The 19,432-nt window shown below is 43.4% G+C and overlaps 1 protein-coding gene across 8 annotated transcripts in view; it reads left to right on the top strand.

Moving 5' to 3' along the window:
- RNF220 (ring finger protein 220) overlaps positions 1-19,432 on the top strand; it is a 350,539-nt gene that overhangs the window by 105,781 nt on the left and 225,326 nt on the right. The window contains exon 1 of one of the 8 annotated variants that reach the window (XM_077334015.1): positions 17,699-17,729. The exons of the other annotated variants lie outside the window; for them this stretch is intronic. Within the exon in view, the coding sequence (XP_077190130.1) occupies positions 17,701-17,729 (29 nt within the window). The 5' untranslated portion in view covers positions 17,699-17,700. Of the gene's footprint in view, positions 1-17,698; positions 17,730-19,432 lie in introns of those variants that run through there. 8 annotated transcript variants of the gene reach the window in all.

Below are 19,432 nucleotides of genomic sequence, written 5' to 3'. Positions count from 1 at the left end.
TGCTTAGAAGTGGGGCAGGGTTTATTTACAAAACACATGCAAGGTGTACACTGCAGCTTTTAATCTGTAAGCCCTACTTTGATAGTGAGAGGATTCTGTTCTTGCCAAATATAGCCAAGTCAAAATCCTTCTGCCATTTCAGTCATCATGAGATAGATGCTACTTCCTTCTTGGAAAGCAAAAGTGTATGTACAAAACTATCTTGCAAGGGTCTAAACAGAGAGCCCCAGGATTTTCATGGTAAAATAAATGGGCTTTGGAAAACTCATGTGTTCACCATGTTACAAAAACAAACCCACCACAAACAGAGCATACCAAAAACAGTCAAAAGAAGGTGCTTTCGAGGACAAATGGATGTCTTCTGCATCCACAGCATTTCATCAGGCCCCTTTCTTCAGGGGTGCAGGATGGTTGTAGGTTTGTTTTCTCAGACTTTATTGGTTTATTTATCCTTGGGTCAGGCTCCCATCTGGTCTAACTTCAAACAGGAGTTGCAGCACAGTCACCACAAGAGAGTCTGAAAATATGCAGTAGAGGGAAACAGAAGTATTCCTGAAAATAAAATTCACTGTGTGTGGAAGGAAATGGTCCAATTGAACTCCCTTGGACAAGTCATGTGGCTCTGTTCTTTCCCTTGCACTTTTAAATAGGGGAATATTGTTTTTCAGAGGGCTGCAAAACAAGTGTGGTTTGCCAGAATGTCTATTCATCTTCGTTTTTGTCTTGAATATGGAAAAGCTTTAGGAAGCAGATGTCCATATATCAGATCTGTAAAGTGACTCAAGTACCATGCATTGCTAGATACTGGGTCATGGTTGGTAACAAGAATCAGGGTAAGGGTACTTCCCAGGTGAATCTCCATGATTATATGAGCTTGGAACATGGTCAGATGGACTGCTGGGAACACATATCTTCAGTACCAGAACCAAGCATCAAACTCAGTGGGTCTCAAGGTCACAGAATTTAAGTTCAAGAACTGGTTGCATTGATTATGATGATGATGATGATGATGATGTCATCTGTTCAGTTGTGTCCAACCCTCGGCAATTCTATAGGAAAATCTTCGCCATGTGCCCCTGTCTCTGACTGCTTCTTTTAGTTGGTTCATAGTCATCCCTGTATCGGCTTTGATCGTGTTGAACCAGCAGATCCTTTGGCAACCACGCTTCCTTTTGCCACTGACCATGCTGAGCATTAATGATTTTTTAAGCTAGTTTAATCGCATGATGTGTCCAAAGTATGTGAGCTTCAGCCGTAATATCTTGCCTTCTACTGACATAGTTGGTTTGCTCCTCTCTAAAACTATCTTGTTGGTAACTATGGCTGTCCATGGTATTTGCAGCATTCGTCTCCAACACCATAATGCAACTTGGTTGCATTAAAGGTAAAGGTATCCCCTGTGCAAGCACCGGGTCATGTCTTACCCTTGCGGTGACGCCCTCCAGCGTTTTCATGGCAGACTCAGTAGGGGGTGGTTTGCCAGTGCCTTCCCCAGTCATTACCATTTTACCCCCCAGCAAGCTGGGTACTCATTTTACCGACCTTGGAAGGATAGAAGGCTGAGTCAACCTTGAGCCAGCTGCTAGGATTGAACTTCCAGCCTCATGCGCATACAGCTTCAGACAGCATGTTGCTGCCTTACCACTCTGTGCCACAAGAGGCTCTGCACCACAAGAGGTAATGGTTGCATTAACAGGTTCAAATACTGTAGGTATCATCTCCATCTAAATCCTTCAGTTTTAAGCCCATAGAAGCATGTCTTACAGAGCAGTCCTAAGTGGATCTGCACCCTTTAGGTCCATTGACTTTGGTGGATCTAGAAAAGTATAACTCTGTTTAGGATTACCATGTCACCTCTCAGAAAGAATCAGCACAACATTCTAATAGTACAATCCTATGAACACTTTCCTGAGAGTAAGCCCCATTAAGAATTATTTTCTTCTGAGTAGACCTGTTTAGGATTGCTGCTTAAATGAGCATTCCTAATCAGGTCCACTCAGAATCTTAAGTCTGTTCAATGAAACTTACTCCCAGGAAAGTGCTTTTAAACACTGAAATTAGATAGTTGGTCTCTCCAACCATATGAGATCCACATGTCTGAAGGGAACAGGAGTAGAGGTTGCTTCATCAGAATTACATCTCCCAAATTGGAAAACTTTCTGTGTGGGGTTTGATGTTCTTCCAGGCTGTGAAAATAGAGGATTCACCAGCTACTGTTCTCTCTAGTATAGACTTCTAGAACAGGAAACATGGAATAGATCTCAACTGTCCAGGTCAAACTATGGTGCTTGGCAAATCTGCTCTTGATAGCATCAGCTGCCCTGTGCATCAGTCAATTGATTTTGAGAGATTTTGACTAGAGGTTATTGTGGAACATTGTCATGTGCCAAATTCTCTTTTAAAAAGAAAGTTATTTTTGTCTTTCCCATGGAGATTAGTTCTGCATATTTGGTGTGTAAAGAAAATTACAATTTTTGAGCAACATGCCACCTATTCATTTTCTCAGATATTTTAAACCTGTGTGGTTATCATGCCTGTTTAGTTGTGGGTGGATGAAGAGAAGGGTGCTAATATTGCTCCCAGGAGCCAGATTCAGTGAGGGTGTGTCGTTGCAGTGCAAGGGCACATTGGAAAACTGGCCCAGCCTGAACTGAAGCTGAGTTTCCAGCCTCTCCACTCCACAACAGTCCCTGTTAAATCTGATCCTTTTTGTTTAAGGGCCTGCCTGGCCCTTATGGGCAGCTGCAAATGGTGGTTTTCAAAACGATCTTCACGCCAACTCTGTCGCTGCAACAAAAACATCAAAGCCAATAATTCACGCCCTCCCGCGTGCTGTTCCTTGCAAATGTTGAACCTTTGATGTACACACCGCCTTTCCCCTTGTTACCTGCACATGGGGGCCAGGCTATGTGGACCCCTTTGCAGTGAGATGCCAGACCTGCTTGGCAAGGCAGTTTTATTGGGCATCTGCTGTCATTCAGTGTTTTCACCCTTTTGACGGGACATCTGTGCAACAGTGGTGGGGGGAGGGAAGGTGCAGACAGCTGCAAAACAGCACCTTAGTCCTTCCCCTCAAAGACACACCTGCAAAGGAATGGAAACACTTTGCACCATTAACACCATGTGGGCGCTTTAACGATATGCTCCACAATAGATAGCCCTCTGGCTGTTGGCCTATGCCCATTATGTTGATCCAAGTGGATTCCAGGTCATGTTGATTCTATGCCTTGTACCCGCTTGATCTTTGGTGCTGAAACAGTGGTGAAGCCTCCCTTTGCTTTTGCCTTTTTGGTATACTTCAGAGGGAAGGTATTTTCTCTATTATACCAACATTAGTTGCATTCTCTCTTTCCCACTCACCCATCCTCCCTCCCTATTCTCTCCTCTCCATCATTTTCTACTTTTGTCCAATTTCTTCTGTCTTGTCTTTGGAGTTTTCCTCCAGCGATCCTCCTGTGTATCTTTCCAAATCTTAGGAGTTAAATTAGCATATGTATAGGAACTTCGGGATATTATTAATGTGCTTTCCCCCCTCAAACTGAGTTAAGCTGTCTTCAGGTGGCTGAGCTGTTCTTTTTCTGACAGTGAAAGCTTAGTTTCCAGTTGGTGACAGTGATACCTGACAGTTTGCAGATAGCCTGAAACAGCATCTGGGAAAATGGCTCCTATTTGATTCAGTCTGTTCACTTTTGTTGTATTTAAATGTCAGCATTGTTGCTTTTTATAACAAGAATTCAACATGTAAGGGGCAAATAAAAGTATAACAATCTAGCAGTCTTATACAGGCAGACGTTATTTTGCTATACAGAAAGAATGAAACTTAGTTTGTGGGTATACTTTTTAAAAAGAATACATGTTCCTTTAGAACAGTGGTTCATCATTGGTCTTCTGTGCAGTCCTACCTGGGGACTGCATGTGAACAAGCTTACCATTGGAGAGGTTCTTACAAGCTGGAAGTCTCCAAGGAGTGCTGTGCTCCAGAGCCAGAAAACTTGTTCCTGCCCAGGGACCACATGCTTCTGTGCAGCAGTCCCTCCAACCAGGGTTCCTCTTCTGCTGCCCAAGAAGATTGTCTTGGTCTCCAGTCTTTCTCGTTGTGAGAAATTGCTTCCTTGAGTCACTGAGGTGGTTTTGGCTTCTGAGTTACAATGGCTTAGAACACTGTTATTTAAAAATGCACCTGTTGTGGGGCAAAGATGACCCAAACAGATGAACATGACTTATGTCTATTTTGTTTGGATGAAGGGCACAACATCCCCACATGTAGGGCCAACCAGCATATTACCCCCAAAGCTCAAGGGAATAGGGCATCAGACCCTAAAACACTATTGAAGAAAGCCCTCAAAGCTTCAGAGCCATCGTTGAAATTGGTCCCTAAAAAACTCTTCATTGCCGCCTCCTTGGCAATTATAAGATTGCCTCCACCTCCAGATTTGTATCTCAAGGGGTCCAATCAGGCCACACACCCCTTTGACTCATCATGCCTCTTTGGAGACACCAGTTAAGAGAGTAAAGATAAAGAACAAGGACAAAATAAAATGCAGGTCTGTTCCTCAGCAGTGTGCTCTGGTCTTCACTCCTCAGCCGATTTCAGCTCTTCAGGTAAGCCTAGGACTCCATCTCCGGGTCCAAGGTCCCATCTGGTTTTGGTCTCAGATGGGGTGGTAGAAGCTGGTTTACTGGTGGGTTAAGTTCTACATGATTCAGACCCAAAGCAAATAGCCTCAGACTCAATCACCTATGCAATGGTCATTGCACCAATATATGATGTTTCCAGGTGTTATCTGGAGGAGTAGGGTGACACCTTTGCTCATTTCAGGGTTGTGGATTTCTATTCCTACGCTCATCAGGCACCTTCTCATTTACCATCGGCAGTTATTTACCTGTATGCCTCACTCTTCTGTACATGCTGTGAGGGGACAGAACCCTGCTATGGAATCCAACAGTTCCAATACTACATGGGATCCAAGTATGGACAAGAGGTGGGTGAGCTCTCTCCAGCCTCTTCTACAGAACAACTGCATGCCTGGAGAACAGATTATCTATATAGTTCCATCCTTGGAAATCGAAGTTGTTATATCTGGAAAAAAGGCAAAGGACAAGATATTAAGTTGCCTTTATTTGGAGTCACCACCAGTCATTGATGCCTTTCTGGTGCTAGAGGGGCTTGAAGACCTTATATAGGAATTGTGGCAAAACCTCCCATCCATCCAACCCATATCTAGAAGCATGGAACATCTTTACAGAATTAGGAAGGAGCCCTTTAGCCATTTAATGATGCAACCCTCACTATCTTCTTTGGTGACTGAGGAAATGCAATCTGAAGGCTGTCAGGCTTACCATGCTGCTCCCATGGATAGAGAGGGCAGAAAGCTAAAAGTTCTGCTGCCATTGGGTTTCAAGATGTCCAATTATAAGACCATCATGGCTGGTTACTAGCTTTCCTTGTAAAATAGGTTCTTGCTATTCTTGGAGCTCCTGGCCAAAGATAAGCAACCCCTTGCAAAGTTCCTGCACACTAAGGCCATCAAACTGGAGAGAAGCAGATTAATGCAGGCTGGATTGTCTCTGCTATATTCCATGAATTCTGCAGCTCATGACATGGTGAGTTCTGTCATACTTAAATGCCACACATGGTTAAAATCAACTGCTTTGACTGTAGAAATCAATAACAAGATTGAAGACTTATCATTTGATGGTTCGACACTTTTCTTGATGTGGATCATGGTCAGGGCACTGAATCTCAATGCTTACATTCAGGTCATACATATTCCAGGAGACTTGAAGTCGAAGGCTGACAGGTTGAGCAGAGCAGGGATACTCTCTCAGAAATGATCAATTAAGGCCACAGATCTTCACTTTCTGGGGATTGGTCAATTTGTTTGCATCAACATAGAACACAAAGGCTGCAAAATGTTGCCCTTAATCGGGGAACAACATAGACTCCCTAGGGAATATGTCCCACATTCATGGGAGGGGGGGTATTTTTTATGCATTTTCTCCATTTTCACTTTTATAAAGGTACAGGAAAAGCCAGGACAGAAAAATCAGCTATAATATTGGTGGCTCCTTTTTGGCCTCACATCTGGATGTTTCTTAGGGACAGCCCAAGCAACCAAATTTAATCAGTATCAGTCAATATCAATCATGACCTAAATGGCCTCAACCTGATTGTTTGGAGTCTTGATATAGACTTAATATTTTCACAGGAAGTTAACAGTGTACTCCTGTACTCACAGTCCTATATGTTTAAGTGGAAGCAGTTCTCTCTTTGGTACAGTGTGAGAGAAATGTCTCCAGGTACTTTTTCATTGTAGGTTATATTTGAATATTTATTGCACCAACTGAATAAGGGTTTGGTTTTTTCATCATTAAGGTGTACTCGGCTGCTATCTCTTATTATTATAGGGAGTTGGTTGCAGTGGGGATGGTTTTCTTCCATCATTTATCTAAAAGATTTCTTAAGGATTTACATAATCTGTCTGCCTTGGGATCCATTGGGATCCCAGTGATCTCTTTTGGTTGTTCTGACACATTTGTTGTTCATTGGCCAAACTTTCTAAGAAAGTATGTTTTTTAATGGCTGTTACATTAGCCAGGAGGATAAGTCAGTTAGCAGCCTTTTAGGTGGACCCACCATTTTTGAAGATTTTTCATGATAAGGTAGTCCTTCAACCTAGGTGTAAACTGCATGGAGCTTTTGTTCCAATCCCAGGTTGATTCAGTCCCTGCCCTCTACACAGAATGCGATTTCTGTTTTGATTTTGGGCAATTTAAATTTTCCCTCTGTACCAAGGAGGAGTTACCCTACCATTTCTTCGCCATATCCAGGAGTCCTTTTAATCCTCGATATTGGAATATTGCGGTTCCGAAAGCATGAGAAAGCACTCCCTCCGTGGTAAAGCAGTTCTGATTGGCCAGCTGACTCCGTGGTAGAGCAGTTGTGATTGGCCAGCTGACTCCGTGATACAGAAGCTCTGATTGGCCAAACCTGTGAAGCCAGCCAAGGCTGTTAGCTTTTCTTAAAGAGGAAGCCCTAATTTTCTTTCTGTAGAAACTGCAGAAGCCCTTATTTATGTGGCCAGAGATTTGCCTCCTTTTTTTTCTCCCTTCTCTGTTGTCTTCAAGCCCCCCCCCCCTTCAAGAAAAGAAAGAAAGAAATAGGCTCTCTCTGGGCTTGGCTCCCCCCCCCCCCCATCTGAGTTTTACCAATCAAGTGCAGAACACTTCTCTGCTTCAATGGGGATTTCCACAGGGATACACCCCAGTTTGTATGCTTCGATGGTCCTAATAAAGGAAAGAAGGCTTCATCCCAAACTTGTTCCGATGGATTGTCTCTACTATTAGAGAATGCTATGGCTTGACCAGTTTGTCGTGCCTATTAAGCATCCATGCCCATTTGAAATAAGCTATGGCTTCTTCAGCAGCTCTCTTCGCTGGAGTATTGTTGATGGAGATTTGCTAAGCTGCTACTTGGTTGTCAGCAGATATATTAGTCTGGAACTACACTTTGATCTGCAGGTGGGATGAGAAGCTCAAGTGGGGATGGCAGTACTTCATTCACTGTTCAAGTGAGGAGAGCATGACCTGCCTTCCTGGTGTGTAGCTCAATAGAATCCCCATGTGGGACATGCAGAAGATTGATGATGAAAACAAAGTTGCATTTACCTGTAACTATTATTCATTGATATCTTCTGTGCAGGCACACATACCTTCCCTTCTGCCCCACTGCATGCTCTGGCTGTGGCATCATGAGAGGTTCTGAGGGTGGAGGTGTAGCAGCACTGAAGCACATGGTCCCAGAGAGCAGGAACAAGTTTTCTAGCTGTGACATACAGCGCCCCCTAAGAACCTCTGTGATGGCAGGCCTGCTCATATGCAGTCCTCATATGTGCCTGCACAGAATATACGTGATAAACTGTAGTAACAGGTAAGTGCAACTTTGTTTTTCACATTGTTGTTCAACAAACCAAACATTTATCAGAACCTTATTAGAGATTTCTTAGTAAGAGGAATGGTAATAGCAGGAAAGCTTTTCTTGTCAGACATTTCTTCTTCTAGGCCCATTATGCACGGCCGCCGAAACAGCGATTTCAGGTCACATGGAAAATGCGGAGGGGGAAGACGCGAAGCACACCGGTTATGCATGGGACGGGGCACGACGGTGGCAAAACCCAGAGTAACCGATTATGCATGTGGCGATCCCGGCGCCACTTCTAATTGCGCCCCGGTCACCCCGAAGCTGCGCTTTCTTCCGCATTTCACTGACACGGCTTTTTCAGCGGCATGCACCGAAGCTGCGGCCAGTTGCAGCCGGCACCGTGCGTTATCAGTGATTTTAGTCGCCACCATTCCACCCTGAATGTGCGTTATTCCCCCCGTGCATAATGGTTCCTACAGTGGCACAGTTTGCTAAATCTTGAACCCAATCTACACAGGGAAGCAATATAGCTTAATATGTTTGCCTGACTTACTTGTATACTTGAATTATACTAAACTGTATAAGAATCCTCAACAATGTACAGGGTGTTGATAGGTGCTTTTTTAAAGCACATAAAACATTGTTGAAAGGGCATATGAGGGTAAAACTTTGTTTATTACTGTTCTAGAACAGTTAAGTGCTACTAAAGTTCAATATGCTTCTTTTGCCCTGTTCCCTGGAAAGATTATTATCTAAATACCCCAGAGCATCCAATTCCACCTTCAAAGCCTGACATTGTGTAGGTGTGCTTTGTGGGCCTTCTTTGCAGCGATAAAAGAAGGGCACTTAATTTTTCAAGAGGAATGTGTTGAAAACATTACAGGATCTGTGGGACTCTGAGGCTGTGAATCATGTCATTTGCTTCTGTATTTAATCACAATGAATTGGTTTGGTTCTCCTGTGTCAACATATATTATCTGGGTTAAAAAGGGGTGTTTTACAGGCTTGGGAGTTCTAAATATCATTTATAAATATTTAATTCCACAATTGAGCTTTGTACAAGAAGGATAGATCTTCATTATCATAGCTGGATCTTTTGAAATAGTACTGTTATTTATTGTGGCAGCTCGGTAACTGAAGGAATTAGTGTACATTGTAGCCCAAGATATGTATTCTTGCATGGTTTCCAGCAGGAGATAACAGAGAGGTTCTCCTAAAGCAGTGTATCCTAATAACTCACCTGTGCTTTATGGTGGTACATACGTTGATTCTTTCCTGGACTTGGGGGGTAAAAGTTGCTATGGCTGGGTCAAGAATTGGGTGTTTAAGGAAGCTTTTCCTTTTCCATATATCAGTTCTCTTTATTTGATGGAACACTCTGTTAGTTAGATTGAAATAAGAATTTGGCCTCTTCCGGTATTCTGCTCTTGGCATGTTGCCTTTCTAGTGGGCAGGACTAGTGCAGGATCAGATCTGATCTTCTATTAGTCTCCAATTCCTTCTTCCATCTCAGTTTTCAAATTTAGTTTGCTGTTGAATTTTTTAATCTGATTTTTAAAATGCTTTCTCAAACACTGTAAAGATCAGAGCATTGTAAAAAAAAAATCTGCTTGCATTCTGTGATGGGAAATAAAATATAGGTGATGCATGTTTTGCATTAAAAATGGCATATCTACAAGGTGCAGATGGGAGGAATGGGAAGGATGAACAGATAGTGGTTTGTCCTCTTGTCTTCTCCCTTCCCTAAACAATGTCTCTTGTCTGTGCCTGGATATAACCTTTCTGACATTCAGCACATCCCTGCCCTGCTTTGTTTTGACTCCCAACAAGACTTTCAATTTGCTTTCTTCTTTGAAGAGCTGAGAAGTCATCAGTCGTCCCTCACTCTTTCCTCTGGAATTATTGAGCACTGGTGTTGAGTTACAACCTTGGCGGACATGAATGGGGCAGCACCATTGATCCACAGGGCTCAAGTTCAGCTGGCTGCCAGTGACCCTGTTCCTGAGTGAGTTCATGCTGCTTTGGTTTGCAGTGGCTTTCTTCATTTGACAAAGGGACCAATATGGTCCTCTCTCTCTCTCTGTCTCCCTGAACTGCATTGCATCACGGGATGTAAAAATCAGATTGACACTAGGGTTCAGTAGTCTGAGTTATATTTAAACAAGATTATACTGCAAAGAGTTCAAGGCTCTGTGTGTGTGTGTATGTGTGTGTTTGATGGACTGTATATGGAGCTGGGGCCAATAACATTAACTGGGTTCTAAATACTTGAGGTACAATTAATCTTGCTGTGTTGTGCATTATCCTTATGTACTCATCTGTAGAATATCCAGTAGCATTTTATGTAGACAGTGTACCATCACAGATGTTTACCTCTCTAGTAAAATTTGGTTTCTCCAGCTGGGATCTAAAGCTTTTAATTTTGGATGTGGGGAAGGAATCCAAAGAGGCAATACCATGTAGTGGTAGAAAAGTTGAACTGTGGCTGGGGAAACATGGACTCAAAACTTCACTCAGCCTTGAAGCCTACTGCTTGAATTTGGATCAGTAATCTTTTAGGGATAATTCAAATGATGGCTGCAAGGACTTTGGATCACATGTGCACTAGGAAATCTGTTTCCCAATTCAGATCAGGACCATGCCCTGTATGGAGAAGTGTGGTTCTTCTGGCCAGGACCGTTTCTGCATGTTGGAGTTACTCCTGATTTTTGGGCAGTTGGTCCACAGGCACTGGAATCAGTTTGAGCAGGGTTCTTCCACACATCTGTCCTTGTGCATTTTTAAATTTGTGAAATCATTTAATTTTCTTCCACATGGTTTAATAATGAGGATTTTCAAGGGAGGGTCATCATTGGTGGCATCAAAGCAGACCCTTGTTTTTTTTAAGTACCCAGCTTAAAAAAAGAAGTAAATATCTAGCCTTTTCCCTTTTAGAGATACACCTTTTTCCTTAGAATTCCAAGGCTAGAGATGGACTTTAAAAAAACCCAAAAAAACTAAAGCTAGAAATTCAGAGAAAATGCTTAAAGGGTCATTATTCATTCATTCATTCATTCATTCATTCATTCATTCATTCATTCATTCATTCATTCATTCATTCATTCATTTATTATATTTATATACTGCCCTCCCTGAAGGCTCAGGGTGGTTCACATAAAACAGAAACGATACAGATAACTTAGATTAACAATAATGAAGTGATACCAACAAGCGACATGGAATAGTAGAAAAATATGGAAAACATTAATTTACTGAAAGCCCAGTGGGTTGGGCAGAATTATGGTGGGTGCCATAGGAGGGAGACTGAAGAGGAGGGCCCTTGGTTCAGGTTGACCTCAACCAAATGCCTGGTGGAGGAGCTCCCTTTTGCAGGCCCTGCAGAATTGTTCAAGTTCTGTCAGGGCCCTGATCTCCTCTAGGAGCTTGTTCCACCTGATGGGGGCCAGGATGGAGTAAACTTTGCCCCTGGTTGAGGCCAAGCGAGCTTCCCTAGGGCCAGGGATCACGAGAAAGTTGGATGTGCTGGAGCATAAGGCTCTTTGGGGGGTGTAAGCAGAGAGGTACACTGGGCCCAGACCACGTATGGCCTTAAAGGTAATCACGAGAACCTTAAGTCTGATCCGGAATTCATCCGGAAGCCAGCACAAATGCTGGAGGATGGGCTGAATGTGGGACCTCCAAGGTGCTGCTGTGAGGACCCTGGCAGCTGCGTTCTGGACTAACTGCAGCTTCCAGGTCAAAGTCAAGGGCAGGCCTGCGTAGAGCAAGTTGCAGAGGCCAAGCCTAGAGGTGACCGTTGCATGGATCACTGTGGCTAGGTGTTCTGGGGCCAGGTAGGGCACTAGTAGTTTGGCTTGGTGAAGGTGGTAGAAGGCCTGCCATGCTGCTGTCATGACCTAAGCCTCCATTGAGAGGGAGGCATCAAGAATCACACCCAGGTTCCTGGCAGAGTGGGCCACTGATAGCCGCACTCCATCCAGGGTGGGTAGGCCTGCTTCCTCGCTTGGGCCCTTCCTGCCCAGCCACAGGACCTCTGTTTTTGAAGGGTTACAACACTACAAAATTATGCCAACATTTTAGGACTTTAAAAAATGAAATCAATGTATGGAGAGTAGGGATAGGGATTAGTTTAAAAATGAGGAGAGTCAAGTAATTGAAGAGTGGGAAACTGAAACATGCACTATGAAAAAAGTCAACTAAAATCAACTTACTGAAAAAAATCGGAGTGATAGTGGTCTCAAAAGAACTAGGAAAAACGTGAAAAAAAAAGAATGTGGAAACTAGAGACACAAAAATGCATGTGGAAATTGTGGGATGAACTGAAGCAGCATGGGGCCAGACTAGCCTCTTATGCACGGGCCAGAATGCCTGCGCTGGAGGCAGGAGTGCTTCGGTTAAAATCACCGATAACGCTCGCTGCCGCCACCACCAGTGCGGGTGCCTCCCAGCCCAGGGCTATGGAAGGCCTGCGGTAAGCTTCTTGGGTAAGCTGGGGCTATGGCGGGCTGGCACTGTGCGTAATCGCTTGTTGGCCCACCCAGCCCCGACCCTACGGTGTCCCTGTAGGGACACCGCAAGCCCTGGGCTTGTGGAGGGGGCCTGGGCCATCCAAACCTCCCCCTCCCCCACCGCGCTGGCTTACCTTCTGGCCCCAGCATTCAGCGCATGCACACGCGCTATGCCAGGGCAGCCCAGCATGCCACGCCCACATGCATACATCGGGAACGGCAAAATGTGGTGCCATTTCTAATAAACACCAGAAGTTATATCACACGTGATTTTTATTTTTCTTCAATTGGGTTAATGGAATCTGAATAACTTCTGAACCCTTCTAACCCTTGATCTCCCAAACAAAATTGTATCTACTGTGTTTGGTTGGTGGTTCTCTCATGAGATTTTTTTTTAAGTTGTTTTATTTTCCCCCTTCCCTTGCAAGCAAAAGCTAGCACACTGTGGTGATGTCCATGAACGACAAGTTGTGAAGTTTCTGATTCAATATTGCCTCAATTCTGAACTCAATAGGCATAGCAGTCCCCCCCCCCCCCCGGGCCATCCACAATATGGGAATAATAATACTGGCCTACTTAAATTGTTTGTTGAAAGGGTTACAGAGAATAGTAAAGGAAGCACTTCAGATGCTCAAACGTATGATAAAAATGCAAGGCATGCTTGTTATTGTTATTATTACAGTAGATTTAAACTAAGCCAAGAGGAAATAATTTATCATATAGTGTACAACTCTGGAATTGGCTGGCAGTATATAATGATTGCCAACATCATCTCATTTAAAAATGTCTAAAAAATTAATGGTGCACAGAAAAATGATTTCTAACAAAGACAGTATATATCTTGGTGTCAAGAGATATAGTGATACACCAAAGTTCTTGCTCAGTGTTTCTCGTTAGCATCCAATAGTTGCCACATCTGCAGGCAGAATTCTAGACTGAATAGATGTTTGGCCTAGCTGGACTGTTCTTCTATTGATATTATAAATCTGAGGAATTCTTGATTCAACCAGGACCATGGGTTAGCCGTTTCTACCTATACTTTTCATTCCAGGAGCTTCTCTCTTGGTCTTATCTGTGGAAGAGTGCAGCTGTAGTGGTGACAGGATTTTCAGATGGCCTAGGAGACCCTGAACACATGCCTTTAAGAAGAAGGAGCAAGTGCAGCTTTTATTAAGCCATAGCACATCTTCAAATTGGATTATGGCAAATTTTCAGGGGCACCACAGCATTGATTGGCTGGCTTGGAGTGGGAGAGGCTATGCAGAGGCACGCCAGAGCGTGTGCAATCGGATCCCTTCCATTAGACTGATCAATACCTGCTGCACAAGGGTGGTGGTGGTGTGGAGTGTTGACAAAACTGAATAAATATAGATGCGAGAACTGAGAAATTGCATTACAGCTAGAGGACCCAAGCACAACACACATAACCCTTTCACCTCACACCCAGAATCCTGGGAAGGTTAACTATTTCAGTAGCAGGGGCATGACAAAGGAAGAACCAGAGGTAAAAAAAAAACCCTCTGTGCTTTTCTGCCAGCAAAAAGCAGGGTGTTTGCATGTAGATGTGTGCCTTAGAGACATTTCTCCCCCTAGCTATTGACCATCTGCTGGACCATTCTGAAGATTTGCTCTACTGTCTTAGCTTAGATCATTCTATCTGTAATTACCTGACCAGTTATTCCTGACAGAATTGAAAGAATTTGCTGCATAAAAATCTGCATGTTTCTATGCAGGCATTAAAATTTGGTGCCAAGTTTCATGTTAATGTTCTCTAGTCACTAGAAAGAAATGAGTAGAATTTGGCCTGGGTTAAATAAGATGGTATGTTTGTTTGTGTCCATGATGAGGGTATATTGCAATCTGTATTTCTTTCTATGCATTTACTGAAAAAAGAGGGCAAGATACAGATGGAAGATTGCATAGTGTTCTACTATTTTCCACAATGTAATAAACATGTTTCTATATTTATCTACCAGAACTTCTCTTATTTTTACACTGTGTGATCCAAGTCAGTATTGCTGGCGCAGCCATATTGGGTCGTACCTAATTAGTGTGTCTTAAACATCTTGTTTTGTTTAGGCCAGACAACACAACCAATACCCTTTTGACCTTCCTCTTTGCTTCAGAACCACCTGGCAGCTGGAAACCTTAGGAATGCATCCCGCTGCTCTCTCACTCCCTCCCCCTTTTGCATATTCCTCACTTGGTGGCCCCAGCCAGGCTCAGGTGAAGGTGCTGACTGGGGTAGCATGCGGTCCAGGAGACAGCAGTTGCTTCCGTAAGCTCTTTCCTGAATATGATTTAGAGTAATAAGTGAGAAGGAAACCTGTAATAAAGTCAGCACTTTGCTTATTAAGGCGAAAATACTATGCTGGGCTAGGGATAATATTAATTAGACAGATATATGGGGAGCCGGGAAGTCTCTCTCTCTTTAACACACACACATCTGCGTATGAATACACACACACACACACACAAAACCCTTATGGTGCTGTCAAGGTGAATGAATGGGAATAGTAATATCCACATTCTTGGCCAAAAAAGAGGTTTGCAGGTAGCCTGTGTGGGGATTGGATTCATATGTGACTATATCCTGTCAATCCCCTCAGAAAAGCTTGGAGCCTTCCTCCAACTGACATGGTTTTTCTCTCTGAAGAAAAGCCACTTTAGTTAGAGGATGCCTACTTTAGATGGAGGAAGTCTTCAAACTTTGCTGAGGGGAGTGGTAGGGTATGGGCCAATTAGGCCACCAAGAGTACTAGTTTTCTACAGCTACCAGGCAATAGGTAGGTAACAAAGCTACCAGGTTTTGTAGGTAACAATGCTGACATGTTTGAGACTGGACCCATTAAGGTTCAGTCATCATAACTGGTTCCAAGAATAAAGTTGTTTAGGCTTGTTTTTTTCTGATTGACTCAGAGAATGGTATTGATTTAGTATTGGCTCATTTCCTTGATTATGGCTATTGGATGCTCCCATTTTTCTTGTGGTGAATTCCAGCTTGCTTCCTCGGTATCCTCTCCCCTCCCTGCCAAAGTTAACTATAGTGGCTATCTTTGGAGGTGATTAGTAATAAAAAATTTAACAAGCATCTATATGAGCGTCTTTCTGTCAGTTTTATGAGAGCATTTACTGCTGGAGAGATATACCCTCAGTTTTCCCCTCACCAGAAGTTCTAATGCAAAAAAGTAGCATGTGGGTATTTTGACAGGTAGCACAGAGGAAAGGAAGACAACCTACTGAGGTGCCAAAGCTACAGTACACCTGCATTTTATTTGCTCAGTCACTTCCCTCTGCACTGATTTTCACACACTCACCGTTTCTGCACTGAAGGCTTCATGCTAGGCTGCAGGTTGACCCACCTTTTCCTGCTCCCATATAGGGGAGCATTTGGCCCAGCGCACCTTGTCCACCCCAGATTTTGCTCCCATATGGGAGCTGGAGCAGCAAAGTTCCCAGTGCGGAAACAGTCATCTGTTTTCCAGGATATGTGGCTGAAATATGGCACAGTATGCCATGAGTTTCTCTGGGCCCACTTCATACAGCCTTGTTTTGTTTATGGAAAAGCCACATGCTATTGGATGACATTTGGATGAACAGAGCTGTCATCTGCACAGTTTTAAAACTTGTCTTGCTTATTTCCTTGATCAATTTACAGTATTAACATATGCAAACAAATATTCTATCAATTGCTGTATGTCAGGTACTGGTGATAGAATAATCAAGTGCTTTCTCAATCTGTCCCTATTATTTTACATAGAGAAGAATTCCAATATTCATTTGTCATTTCGGGAGGGCCATGTTTACATTTCTTCTTTGGTAATTCTCTGTTTCTTTCTCAGCTGTGTATTAGTGTTCACAGGATATGGGGTCAGTTCCACTGAACAAATGAGTGTCATGGGAATATGGATTTAGTGCCCCATTCCAACTAGGATGGATAGTTTAGGGGGGTATCAGGAAGGCCTGGAGAAGATTGACCTGAAGATGTGAAGAGCAGCTGGAGAGTTGCATATAGCAAATCACCAGAACAGAGTAGGATAACAGGTACCAATGTCAGTGGCAGGTCTGCAGAATCTAGGACAACTCAGTAAGTGTCACAGCCTGTTGCTGTGATGAAAGCACAGGCTTGATGACTGCCTAAGTCATGCTCTTAAGAGATCATAGGATGGGGATGTAAAAGTCTTGGGTGCTGGACTGAAGTTTAAAATACAGGGTACAAATGATATAGGAGTCATTACTGTCAGTGGGCTCAAGAGCAGGGCTATCCTTTCTTGTCTTTCTTCATTCTTGGTCACAGTTTTCAGAGTGTATCTGCTTTCTCTTTGCTTACTGTGCCGTGCCTTACTTCAGAGTGGCTGTATGCCAATATGTCTCATTCTGTTAAGTAGATAACTATATCTTGAAGTTTCTGGAGTACAGGAAAAGTTTGAAATTTGCAGTGGCCATTGCCAGCATGGAGTGCAACTAGGTGATGTAGGAAGGCTAGCTAAGAGACAGAAGTATGACTGTGGCTGTGTTATGGGGCATACGATGTAACCTCATCCAACTGCTCCAGGAGAAGGTCAAGAAGGCAAAGTTTCCAGGGAGGTGAATTATCAGAGGGAGTGGTAACAATGGGTCAGGCAGCTCCAAGCAGGGGGTAATAGAGTTAAGGGGCAGCTTCTTGTGGGGAGCCCAGCATTAAAGCAATGAGTACAGCTTAATCTGCCCCGAGCAAGGGCAGCAGGGTCTTTAATATTATGTCAGGCACATGGGCTGTGCTGGCGGGCTATCCTTCACAGCAGCTAATGCCACTGGGATAACTGAATTAGCCCTTCTTCCAACGGGAAAGACCGGGGTTGATGGCTGGGCATTCATGCCTTCCAGCTGCAAGAGAAGCGAGCAATGGGCTGCAAATTCAATCAGGTGAGTGGGACCAAAGGACGCAGGTGCTCCCTCAGTTCTAAACAACCCCCTATTCCAATCCACTAGATTCCATTCCCATCAAGATTTCTGATGTCCAACGCCTTTTTAAACTCACTTGAACCTAATTTTCTCTCCAGAGAACTCTTTCTTCCCATTCCATTCCCCCCTTTTCCCTCCTTGTGAATGCAGGAATTCTAGTATTCACCTTCTAATCATGGATTTCCCCACTGATTCTTCTGAGTTCTTGAAAGGAGATTTTAGGTCATAAGATAGCAGTTTTAGCTACTCTTAATGAAGTTAGGCTGAATGGTAACCTGGACGCAAATTCTACCAATAACCTCCTATTCACTTCTTTATTCAGGTAAAATGTTAAACCTGTTCCATGAGACTGAAAGGTAACTATATCTCTGTAATTTTGCATGATCTTTCTGGGGTTCTGTGCTTTGCTGTCTGGGCATGGGCAAAAAATGTTTCCTCAGTTTAATGACAATAACTCATTTGGCTCAGAGTATAAAAGGGTAATTTGATCTCTTGTGGCCACCACTGCTTTCTGTCCTACCTGCTCTCCCTTCATTAAATGTGCTTAAAATTCAGACCAGTTTCATGGCTATTCCAATTTAGGATAATCTGAGTTTTATGTTCTGCAACCCTGAACTATGTTATGGTACTCTGCGTGCTTGTGAACACCCATCCATTTCTTGCTTTGATCCAGATTCACTTTGTGAAAAGCAAACTGGAAGGAAGAAACCTCCCTTCTACTATGTCCCAGTACAGTTTTGAAAGAACTGCAGATTTAGAGTCTAATCCGTGCTAGAAGGAGAATAGCAAACATGCTTGTGCGCGCGCACACACACACATACTTCTAATAAATTTTTAGAAGAAAGGGACAAAGCTCTGAAATAGGTTTGAAAATTAAAACAGCACTGGAATTCTGCAGAATTATATGCGATAGTTTTATTGAGTGAAATATCGAAAAACAGAGAATTCTGTCAAGCACACATGTTACACCAAATACCAAAATACCCACAAGTGAGGTTGTGCCATGTGTAATTCAAGGGAGAGGTTTAGGAGTGAGTGAGAAAGAGAGAAGGTGGCTATATTGCCTCTTTGAGGGAGGTCTAGTCAGCTGACAGCTTTTAGACCTAGAGAAGCCAAGTTCGTGGAGATGTGCTTGTCTAGATCCATGAAACCAGGGAGAAACATAAGGAAACAGTCACCTTTCAGGAGCATGTCCCTTGCCTGGTGCGATCTGTGGTTAGTGGTTGGTTCCCACAATGCAACATTCACAGCCAGAAGATCAGAAAAGCTGTGAGCTCCCTTGAAGGGCAAACCTTATGGTAGGGATGGAGGTAAATGTAGAGCTTTCGGTGGATGGTGATTGTAAATGAGGCTCTCTGCAGCTCACAGTGTGAGTTCAGATGGATAGACAAAAGGGGAATATTCTAACTATTAGAAATATTATTTATCCTAGTTAATGAATCTCAAATTCTGGATAATCACTCAGTGCAAGAAGTATGATATACATTTGATCTAATTTTTTGTTAAAATTATACAGTTAAATATGATGCTGCCTTTTAAGTGAGTCAGATTTTTGGGCTATGTAACACAGGATTAGAGCCTCTTGTGGCGCAGCGTGGTAAGGCAGCAAACATGCAGTCTGAACCTCTGCCCATGAGGCTGGGAGTTCGATCCCAGCAGCCGACTCAAGGTTGACTCAGCCTTCCATCCTTCCGAGGTCGGTAAAATGAGTACCCAGCTTGCTGGGGGGTAAATAGTAATGACTGGGGAAGGCACTGGCAAACCACCCTGTATTGAGTCTGCCATGAAAACACTAGAGGGTGTCACCCCAAGGGTCAGACATGACTTGGTGCTTGCACAGGGGATACCTTTACTTTTACCTTTAACACAGGATTGTTTGCCGTGACTAGCAGCTGTTCTACAAAGGCTTTTGTTTCCTGAAAGCCTTTAACTGGAAATTCTGGCAACTGAACCTGGGTGTGCAGAGCTTATGTTGTACCACTAACCCAGTCTCCTCTCAAGGCTGAGGTCCAGGAGTCAAGGTGGGATCCGGAACCAATAATATAGATGTTGGTACAAC

Source organism: Paroedura picta, chromosome 4, assembly GCF_049243985.1.
Source record: "Paroedura picta isolate Pp20150507F chromosome 4, Ppicta_v3.0, whole genome shotgun sequence".
Lineage (NCBI taxonomy): Eukaryota > Metazoa > Chordata > Lepidosauria > Squamata > Gekkonidae > Paroedura > Paroedura picta.
This window is presented reverse-complemented; position numbering and strand designations above follow the sequence as displayed.